The sequence below is a fragment of the Convolutriloba macropyga genome, unplaced genomic scaffold (genome assembly GCF_964194025.1).
Source record: "Convolutriloba macropyga unplaced genomic scaffold, txConMacr16.3 SCAFFOLD_2965, whole genome shotgun sequence".
In the NCBI taxonomy this organism is placed as follows: Eukaryota; Metazoa; Xenacoelomorpha; order Acoela; family Convolutidae; genus Convolutriloba; species Convolutriloba macropyga.
The window spans coordinates 536-11306 of NW_027449287.1; the positions used below are offsets into that span (position 1 = coordinate 536).

The following is a 10771-nucleotide window of genomic DNA, read 5'->3' on the forward strand; positions in this document are numbered from 1 at the left end:
TTCAATTAAATTTTTCATAGAAAACGTTAATTCGAACGAAAATTACGGTAAAAGTGAACAAAAGTGAACCAAATATTAAGTGTTCACATGAAACTTTAAACCTCGATAACTCCTCGAAAAAAAACGAAATTCTAAAAAAATCTTTTTAATTTTGAATTCTACGCTGGACGAGCTTTTTAATGATACCATGCACATTTCTCTACGATGAATATATCGGTCGGCCAAAATTCTCGAACAAAAAAAAACCCATTTGAGTATATAGTTCCTCCCCCCACAAGTGGGGTCGGAACAATTATCAGCTACATCACCACTTTTGCATATTTCAATATTAGAAACAACATAACAACGACTTCCATAATACTTCCAAAGCTGTATTTCACATCACAGGCATTGTAATCTTTCTTCTCCTCGTTTTTGTCAACGTTGTTGGCCCAAATTTTATTTGATTCAGTGCATCAATTTTAAAGACTTTTTCGAGGTGACAATAACAATCTTAATTGAAACAAGTTTTTTCTTACAAGTTTTGTTCCAACTCATTTCTATGTATCTGATATTGAAAAAAAACAATATCCAGAATTCATTTTAATAACAAAATGTAGTTTTCCTTGCTTTATGTAACGCACAGTCTACCCAAATTTTGATTCTACGATCAATGTTAATGAAAAATAAACAGAGGCCAAAACGGGGTGGTAATTTTTGCTGAAAGTAAGTTCAAAGCCCCTATGATAGCTAAATTGCTATCAATGTTATTCAAAAGAAAACGTCAGGTTCCAGTTCAGAGTTATTTGCGCAATCCAAATGTGTTTCATATTCTCAAACGTGATTAGCAAGCATTAATTCAGTTATGAATCATTCCAGCACTTCCCCTAACAGTGAAAGCATAAATTTTTTAATATGCACAACTCCAAAAAAGAATATCCGTTCATTTAAAGAACTCGAGCTGGTCTGTAAAAAAATTAACCTCGCAGTTTAATCTCTCTAGACATCTCTCGTGAGAGATTGAATTACACAAATGAGATGCAACAATTTAACAAATAAAAAATTTGTACTGAAAATTGATTGCATTGAGCTCAATAGTGTTATGTTTTGTAAAAGAATCTGCAAAAGCAGAAGTGAAGGAATTGAGCACATTTGGAGAGTTAAAATCGATAAGATGAATTTTTCAATTTAACCTCTCTCTCTCTCTCTCTCTCTCTTTCTCTCTCTCTCTCTCTCTCTCTCTCTCTCTCTCTCCTCTCTCTCTCTCTCTTTCTCTCTCTCTCTCTCTCTCTCTCTCTCTCTCTTCTCTCTCTCTCTCTCTCTCTCTCTCTTCTCTCTTCTCTCTCTCTCTCTCTCTCTCTCTTCTTTCTCTCTCTCTCTCTCTCTCTCTCTCTCTCTCTCTCTTTTCTCTTTCTCTCTCTCTCTCTCTCTCTCTCTCTCTTTCTCTCTCTTTCTCTCTCTTTCTCTCTCTCTCTCTCTCTCTCTCTCTCCTCTCTTTCTCTCTCTCTCTCTCTCTCTCTCTCTCTCTTCTTTCTCTCTCTCTCTCTCTCTCTCTCTTTCTCTTTCTCTCTCTCTCTCTCTCTCTCTCTCTCTCTCTCTCTTTCTCTCTTTCTCTCTCTCTCTTTCTCTCTCTCTCTCTCTCTCTCTCTCTCTCTTTCTCTCTCTCTCTCTCTCTCTCTCTCTCCTCTTTCTCTCTCTCTCTCTCTCTCTCTCTCTCTCTCTCTCTCTCTCTCTCTCCCTCTCTCTTTCTCTATTTCTCTGTCTCTTCCTCTTTCTTTGTATCGCAACAAAAACAAATTTTCCAGATGGAAATTAACAAAAAATGTTACGTAACACAAATGCAACGATTAAAATTCAGAGAGACTGTAAATTTAATAAAAACTCCGTTTTAAAGTTTCCCATCAGTACCCTCAGTCCAATAAATCCAACTTATTTCAATTTTTTTTATAGACTAAACGCCAAACGGTATGCTTTTGCTCTTTTTCTTGACAATCATAGCATACCAGTTTCCACTGTGTGCCACTCTAGCCAATGAGTTTTTTTCTATTTTTCCACTTAATTTCCTTTTCTGAGCCATTTTTAGTAAAGGAAATTACGAAGCACTTCTTTCTACTTTTTTCTACATTCAAATCAAAGTTTTCTGCTAGAACGTTTAAATATCAAAATTGACGTGCTCACAAGCCAATACTTACCATATATCGATAAATCCATTGTAAAATATTTGATATTATTTAGTACACCTTAATTATAAGGACAGCCCAGCATAAATAATTTTTTGGATTAGAAATAAATGTTGACAAAACAGAAATTTGAGTTTACCAAGTGAAATAAAGCTATGTTTAGATATACTTTTCTGTAGCAATTTCAAATTCGTGGCAACTTTTGTTGCAATAGAAATGAAATTTTGAAAAAAAAATTAACAGGATTTTTTATGATTGAAATCACTTTTGACTAAATAACACAGTAATTTTGAAATATAAATGGAATTGAGTGCCAACTTTCAAAAGTCTTCAAATGGACAAGCTGCACAAGAAGTACGGGCCGATAATGTCTCTGTCACTGGTCGGAAAGGGCATTTGGGATATTTGGTTTCAAGGATTTGATCTCATGAAAGAAGTGCTACACGATCAACGATTCTCATCCAGAACCACTTTCAGGGAAAACTTGTTTTTTGCTGTCTTATTTTTAATGCAAAGTCTGCGTAATTTTTAACTACTGAAGTCTCAGGAATCATAAAAAATAGTGACGAAACAGTTAGAAACTGCTATAAAAAATAAGACATCGCAAGCTGGTGAAAAATACATATTTGAAGCTGAAAGAGCATATTTGACAATTGATAATATAATTCCTTCTCGTTTCAGTGTGTTCGACAAAATTGGCGCAGATAGAGGGGTCGTTTTTGCTTCGGGAGAAGCTTTCAAAGTTAAGAGACGTCTGACGATGCAGATCTTGAGAGCATTAGGAGTTGGGAAGTCTGCGTTCTCGACTGGGATAGAAGATGAAGCTAATAATCTCTTAGTACATCTGGATGAATTCATTGGAAAGGATATTTACATTCAGGTAAGCTGTTTGCAATTTTCTGATTTTGAATAAGGTAGCATAGCACTTTAAGTTTGAAACAAACGTTTTTTGCTTCATTCTTTAAATAAAATAATTTTTACCCATTAATCCTCAGTGTTGAGGAACTAAAACCTTTTTTTTAGTAAAAAATATGACAAGCTATCAAAGCGAAATATCCATCTTCTGAACAAATCAACTTAAAAAAATCAACTCTTATAAAATTTGTTGAAGACTACCGTGCTGCTAAGCAGATTTATTCTTGGGCAATTATCAGGTCACTTTTTAAGAGTAGCAGCAAATTTTTTGAGAAGTTTAAGAACAATTATATTGGCTCCAAACGCACATCAACCAAAAATACACAAAATTAAAAAATGCCTATTTTGGGGTTTCTTGCTTTTATTAATTACCAAACAAAGTCTCTCTCCAAAAGTTTACAGCACTGAGAGCACACTTTCATTCAAGAACCTTTGTCAGCTTTTTGAGACTTCCGAACAAATATTTTCAAATCATATTTGCTATTTGTCACACTGATTGGGTACACTAGATTGCCAGTTATTTTTTAAGGTCACATTTCCATATTTTCCCTGAAAAAAAGTAAAAACAAACTGATATCATAGTTTAGAGAGAAAAATGGTCGCATCATTTGTAAAACATCTGAAACACCAATATCATAGCGAAACTGAATTTTCTGTGGCATTTAATTTTTGTTAAATAAACCATGATCACATTACGAAGCAGTGTCCTGACTAACTAAAGTGAACCATTTTCCCTTTAAACTTTTTAATTCCACATAACTAAACTTATTACATGTATACAGGTCTAACAGTGGGAAATGTGGTGGAAAATAACGAGTATGCGTTGTCCTGATTTCTCAACCCTATTGAGTTCCCCCTATCATTAACCCCTATTTAATCACTTCTTTTCTCTATCAATTAATTTTTCAATCAATTAACACCTGTATCTTTTAACCCCTCTGTCTTTTCACCCCGATTTTAATTTTTTATATAATAAAGACTACTAAATTAGTAAAATAATTATTTGGCTATGCAACGCGGGCCATGGCCATGCCTCAGCCCCCCCCCCCCCCGTTGGACTTGATATGAAACTACCACAACCAAACATGGGATTAAGTTATACACTTAATTATGAGAAAACATGCCTGCATTGTTAACTGCTAATTAGCAGAGTGAAATGATAAAGGGATTAAATGATAGAGCGTTTAAATGATATGGGTTAAGGTATGCGGGGTTAAAAGATTCGGGTTGAAAACAAGTAGAACCGATTATACTTTTTAGTATAGATCAAAATGTTTTATGTTGTACAAATGTTGCAGCCAAGTTCTACGAATTAGCGAATCAATAATTAAATGTAGGGTGCTACCTCGTAACGAAATGAAGACAAAATTGTGATACTAGTCAACAATATTCCCTTTCAATTGATACAAGGAACCCAAACAACTTGCAAGATAACCTAACTGGTTTAACTGTTTCAAAAAGAATAAAACAATTGAAATTACTTTCACTAAAATATAAAACAGATCAAGAGGAAAATTTCATTGGTTATTTCAAATATTAGTTTTTCTTCGTGTCGTCAAATGTTTTTTCAGAAGTTGTTCACTTTTCTCATCAAATTCAAAACAAATATGTTTTTGAAAACAATTGTTTTTGATTATCATACTAATACTTCATTCGCTTTTCTGGTTCAACTCATACACGAAACAGCAACGCCGGCTCTTCTGGATGAAGTTTTTTTGTCAAAATTTTGTCTCAATCACAATTTGTGGATTATTGGAAGAGACTTTGTTTAGGGTAAAATTGCCTATGCGACAAACAACATAATTTGCAAACTGCTTTTCAACGCCTCTCACAGCTTCGAAGACGAGTCATTTATGGACATTCATCGAAAGATTCTGAGAACATTCGAGTTGTTCAATCCAACACAGGTTCTCTATTTGCTTCCAGACTTCATAACCCAGTTTTTACCAAAGACGCATGAAATTATGAGACTGCGAGTTGAATTTATCCATTATATATCCGACAATTTTAACAAAAGAAAGCCGGCTAAAAATTCGACCAGAGAAGATGACGAATGTGTTTCGGATTACATTTGGAAAATGCTGGATGATAAATCGCTTTCCTTCCCTGAAACCGACATACCTTATGTGTTGAACGATCTATTCATGGCTGGTCAGGTAAGCTTATCAAACCACTCCTACCTCTCGTTGAAATTGTCCTCCCATAATTTGGTTTACAAGTGACCATGGAGGCGTTTCAACAGAACGACTTTTAAAACGGGTTGTTTTAAATTTCGAATTAAACGCACAAATTAAATTCACAAAGGTCAAATCTGATTATCCATCCAAAATTTAGTCTTGAAAAAAATGAGTCTTGCAGCAATAACAGTCTCATTATTTCTGGATTAGCTTGTGAGAGGCATTCTGAAATTGCTCGCCTAATATTTTTTCCTGACGATTTTTTATTTAGTTCTAGGCAATAAGGAATAGGATGTGACTACATTATTGCATGACTGGTAACATTGGGAGTTGGTGCCCAAATAGAGAGGAGAATTTAGTTGGTCCATTTTACCTCTTTAATTCCAATAAACGTATCTTAATTCATGTAAACTGTGGGATACAGCGACAAAAGAATGATTATACTAATTGGTATATACTATTTTAAAATATTTTACAATAGTTTAAAGTAAGTTTTTGTTGTAAAACTAAAGCAATGATTTTGGCAAGAATTACAATAAAAGTGCATACAGTTGTCCAGTTGAAATAATTGTCTTCCAGCTGAAATAAAAATGAAATCAAAATTTCTCAACAATCCATTATCAAAGAAGGAGAATTTGTTCGAAGAGAAAAGCCTGCTTCGTGTATACATTCGCTGTTTTGGAAAAAATTGTTGGAACCTTAGATCTCTCTTAGATTCTGTTTAGGAAACAATTACAACAACGTTATCATGGCTTGTTTTAACCATGCTGCACAATCCTGATATTCAGGACACAATTTACGAGGAACTTATGAACGAATTCCCCGAAAGAGACCAGATAATTCCACTGAATTCAATACTATCATGCAACTATACGATGGCAACTATGCATGAAACACAACGATTTTCGCCAGTTCTGTTCAGCTCAATTGATCACACAGCAAATGTCGACATTGAAAATTTCCACGGGTACAAAATACCGAAAGGTACCAGAATGTTTCCACAGTTCGCTCTCATGAACAAGGATCCAAATATCTGGAAATACCCTAACGAGTTCAATCCGAAAAACTTCCTGGATGAGAATGGTGTATTCCAGAAAAGTCAATACTTGATGACTTTTTCAATTGGGCTGAGATCTTGCCCCGGAGAGAACATTGCGAAAATGGAGTTATATTTGGTGTTTGCCAACTTGATGCGCAGGTTTAAAATCTGTCCACCCGAAAATGGTTGGATTGCGCCATTGAAACCTGTCATTGGATTTGTCATATCGACTCCATATTATGAAGTTCGCCTGGAAAAGAGAGAGAAATAAAAAAGTTTTACCCCAAGCACTGACAAAAAAATGATGAAAAATCTTGTATATTTCATTCTCAGTGTTATAAAAATCTAAATATTCTGTCGCTTCGTTTGAACTGAACAATGAATGGCTTAACGGTTTTCTTAGGAGGATTCACAATTTCTTCTCAAAAATCTTGTTATTTATTTCACGGGTGAGAGTTGAATTGTTTGTCACCACAAAAGTTCCCGTACATGTTAGTTCAAAGCACTCAAGCAGATTTGATCTCATTATAGTTTAAATCAAATGTTGTGACGGAATATTTGAATCGTTCAGAACTGTGGTGCTCAAAATAATTGAATAAATAAAACCGAACTTTCGTGATAAAATTAAATATAATGTATCATAACCAGTTTCTCAACTCTACTAGTTTTAAAATCATGGCTTGTCTAATAAGTTTATGATACTATGCTTAGGGTAATTTAGTGCAAATTAAGCTGTTGTTTCTAGTTGTCAGCGGGTATAAGGGATTCGAGATGTCAGCGGGTGAATAAACTGCTAGAAATTCGGGATGAACGGTTGGATATTATGTAAAAACGTGCTGAATGTGTGAAGAACTCTTAGTTAGGTGCTGAATGTACTGAATAAAAAATGTTTTCAATACCTGTCATTACATTTCTTTCGAAGTTTCAGCACGTCCTTAAGCACATCTCAATTCAAAACTTCAAAGTTCACTACCTTACGTGCATTTCTTGCATATTTTTGGAAAGCATTGAAACTTCAAAATTTCGGCACATTTTGTGAACAATTTTAGCACTTCAGAAAAAGAGTGAATTTCAGCGCCTTCAGCATATTCCTTAGAAAATTTCAAATTCCACATTCCATTCAAAAATCAAAAACATTTTCAGCAAATTTCTTGTATATTGTAAACTCGTACCTTTTTTAAGACATTTCTAAGCAATATAAATTTCTAAGCATCGAGAACATTTCTTGTAAAACTTCAGCTTCGCTGAAAATAGGAATTTTCCAAGCTGCCTACAGCACATCTATCATATGAGAGAGCACACAACTGAAATACATTTTAATTCATCAACTTTCAAATTGTAATTAATCCGTGGACAGTTGGCGCAGTGCAAGAAAGGAAGCTATTGATTCTAGAGACCCAAGATATTAAGAATGAGCTGGGGAGAGCAATTTGAAAAATGTGCCAATGGTGTGTAGAAATTGAGGCAAAAAAAGTGAAATTTAATTTGAATGTGTAGAATGCAAAGAAATTATGTTTAAAAAAGTAAAATCTAAATAGGATAAATGCTTAAGTTTTATTTGATATGCTTTGAAACTCGCTAAAAAGTAATATGTTCTTTCCAGAAACATGTTTATCAATTATCCGCTGAAAGTATTAGCAAATGCTGAGTTATAACAAGAATTGCGCTGAAAAAATACTAAAATTAAGGATTTTTTATAAAAGACTTCTCAGTCAAAAAATTTTTTTTTCAGCGGATGTCAACGCATTTCTGACATAACTTTTACCATACCTGGATATGAGTCTGGCTAAAAACTAGAATTTCAATAAGATCAAAATCGATTTTAAAATTGGTTTGGTATCTCAAGATACATTGAAAAAATGCACGCCTCTTGTACATGCAGCCCTTTGTTTTAATTTTATTAAAAATTTGCTAACTTTGTTAAAAATTTGCACAAAGTGTCATGTGACCCCAAACTACCAAGGTGGCGCTTCAGTCAACTTTTGCCGAAAACCAACACTTTGAATTCCCAAAGTTTTTCTCTCGAGATTGTGTACTGACCCTTGTTGCAAACAACTCGAACAACCAAAAAAACTTTCACTCAAGTTTTTGTGAGGTTTTTGTTTTATTATACTCCCGGCGTATTTTCAAACAAATTGAAACAACATAAAATGTTCAGACACAGAAATAAGATCGTTTAAGGGAGTAACACTTAAACGATCGATTTGATACGAAAAACGTACATTTGGTCGTACCTTTAGCCTGAGCAAATGAAAAACATTAAAACAAAAATTTCGTAAAATATATCTTTGAAAAAGCAAATTGACGCTTCAGAATACGCTTTTTTCTGATTTTGCCGCCTGTAACACTCCCTCTCAAAAAAATGGCAAAACTTGAGCACAAAAGTGTTGTACAAGCTTAATTTAAATGTGTATAAAATCATGAAAACAAAGAGCGATTTATTAAAAATGTACTGTCCAATCAACTGAAACAATAAAAAAAAGGCAAGTTGGTTGCCTGTGCTTTTTTATGGCACCGAAACAATGTACACATTGCTTTAACAGGATTAGGTTCCCATAGAATCTCATCGATGGATCACAGAATGTCCCATTACCATTTAACAGTGGTCATGGAAAAATAATCAAATTTTTTATAAATTTATCATGATTTTTTCGGCTTTATAAAAATTTTGCTATGATTTACTATGATTTAGCATGGCTACCTATGATTCACTATGATTTTTCTATGATCCATAGATGAGATTGCAGCTTTTATGGTCTTTCCATGATCCATCAACGGGGTTCCTGTTTCTATCAAACCACAATGATCTGTCGATGGGAATACAAATAACTACAAAACAACGATGATCCATCATTGAAAAGCTATAGGAAGCCAACCCAGGCGGTCAGTCAAAAAGTTCCTTTGCAAGAAATTTTAAAGCCGTTAACAAAAATGGGCAAATTAATAATTTTCTTAGCAGCAAAACTGTGGCTGAATTGGAATGCAATGAGTCATTATTTAGCAACTGTGGTATTCATACTCATAGAGGACCGACCAATAAAAAACAAAAACTTTTATTTTACAGGATGACAAAAAATAGCGTCAAAAATGTCAGACTCTTAGTCTTATATTCGAGATTTTGAACAATTAGCTCTTAAATGCTTGCATAAAATGAACTCTATATTTCAAGAGTTTACAAGATTTACAACAGACAAAAAAACTCAAATAAGCAGTTAACTGACCAGGTTAAGGATTCCTTGTGTAACACTTACTATGATCATGCTTCTCGGAAGCCTGTAGCTATCCGGCTAAACGCAGCCACTGGATGTTCCTTTCCTGATGTAACGCTAAGGAAATTGTAACTTTAAGAAGTTTTGTAAGAAGTTTGGTTCTTTGTAAAGATTCGCCTCAGAAAACCTATAATCAAAAAACAAGTGAAAAGTTCAGTTTGGCTATTTTACATGATTGAATAGTGGTTTTAGAATCCACCTAAACTCATATCAAATTGAATGTTGTCTCTCATAGCCATGGTTTGCAGTTTTCATATATAGATAACCAGTACTTAGAAAACAGTTATTTTTGACCATAAAGTTTTGTTTTAATTTAGTAGTTATTTTTATTCAAATTCAACTCCTTGGCGCTTGAATTTCAAAACAATTTGGGAGAAACAAATTTGCAAACAAAAAACAAATTGGGCCGCAATTTTTTGTTACTTTGTTCAAATTAGAGGCTGGATCCCAATTAAGGAAAAAACAAGGCGACATTTCAATCAGCGTATTGATAAACAGATATAAAATTAGAAAAAAGCCTCAAACACACGTAGATGTTAAGTGTTGATACAAAAGTTCTCCACATGCGCCCAATGAATCATTTCTTTTTTCTTTCTGAGAGTGTTTTTCTATCAACGCCTTAAAATTGGTTTCAGATATTATGAAATCTGTGTTTCATATAGTTTTTCTTTGGATGACACTTCAGTTGGTTCAATGATGACACTTCAGTTATAAGAATTGCCGGCAGTTTTGAGCCCTGAATTTTATCAAAACGGTAGAAAAAATAATAACATAAGTGCTAACCGGTGAAATCTTCAACAAGCGTCTACTTAAAAAATCGTTTAAAAAAAGTAACGCACTCTTACCGAGTAAAAGCTGCGAAAACAAACCACTCGTACACATTATTATTAATGTATGTACAATCAAGTTCAATCAATTTAAAAGGCATCAATAATTAAAATAGAAAGTCCGAAACTTCGGAAAGATGAGTTTATGCTCCTGTTTTTTCAGAGTTTTTCCTTTAAAACCAATTGACTGCTCTTGTTGCTGGGAGCCATTTCAAGCACCGGGAAGGGCTTCTGCTGGTTCTGCTTGCTTTTACTCTTTTTCTTGGTGTTCTTGGCTAGCCTCGTAGAAGTTGATTGGTTCGTTGTATTTCAATGCGTGGTAAGATATAAATAATTTTTTTTAATTCAAAGTAAAAAAGTTGTTTATTAAGAAAAATTATTCAAG

General features: G+C 33.9%; 1 protein-coding gene across 1 annotated transcript; it reads left to right on the top strand.

The window, feature by feature from the left end:
• The first annotated feature begins 2491 nt into the window (after positions 1–2491).
• On the top strand, positions 2492–6671 carry LOC142354924 (cytochrome P450 2J2-like). The gene is made up of 4 exons (XM_075407251.1): positions 2492–2630; positions 2835–3039; positions 4847–5230; positions 5977–6671. The coding sequence occupies exons 1-4, from the start codon at positions 2494–2496 to the stop codon at positions 6559–6561; spliced, it is 1311 nt and encodes a 436-aa protein (XP_075263366.1). The 5' UTR covers positions 2492–2493; the 3' UTR covers positions 6562–6671.
• Positions 6672–10771: the final 4100 nt, after the last annotated feature.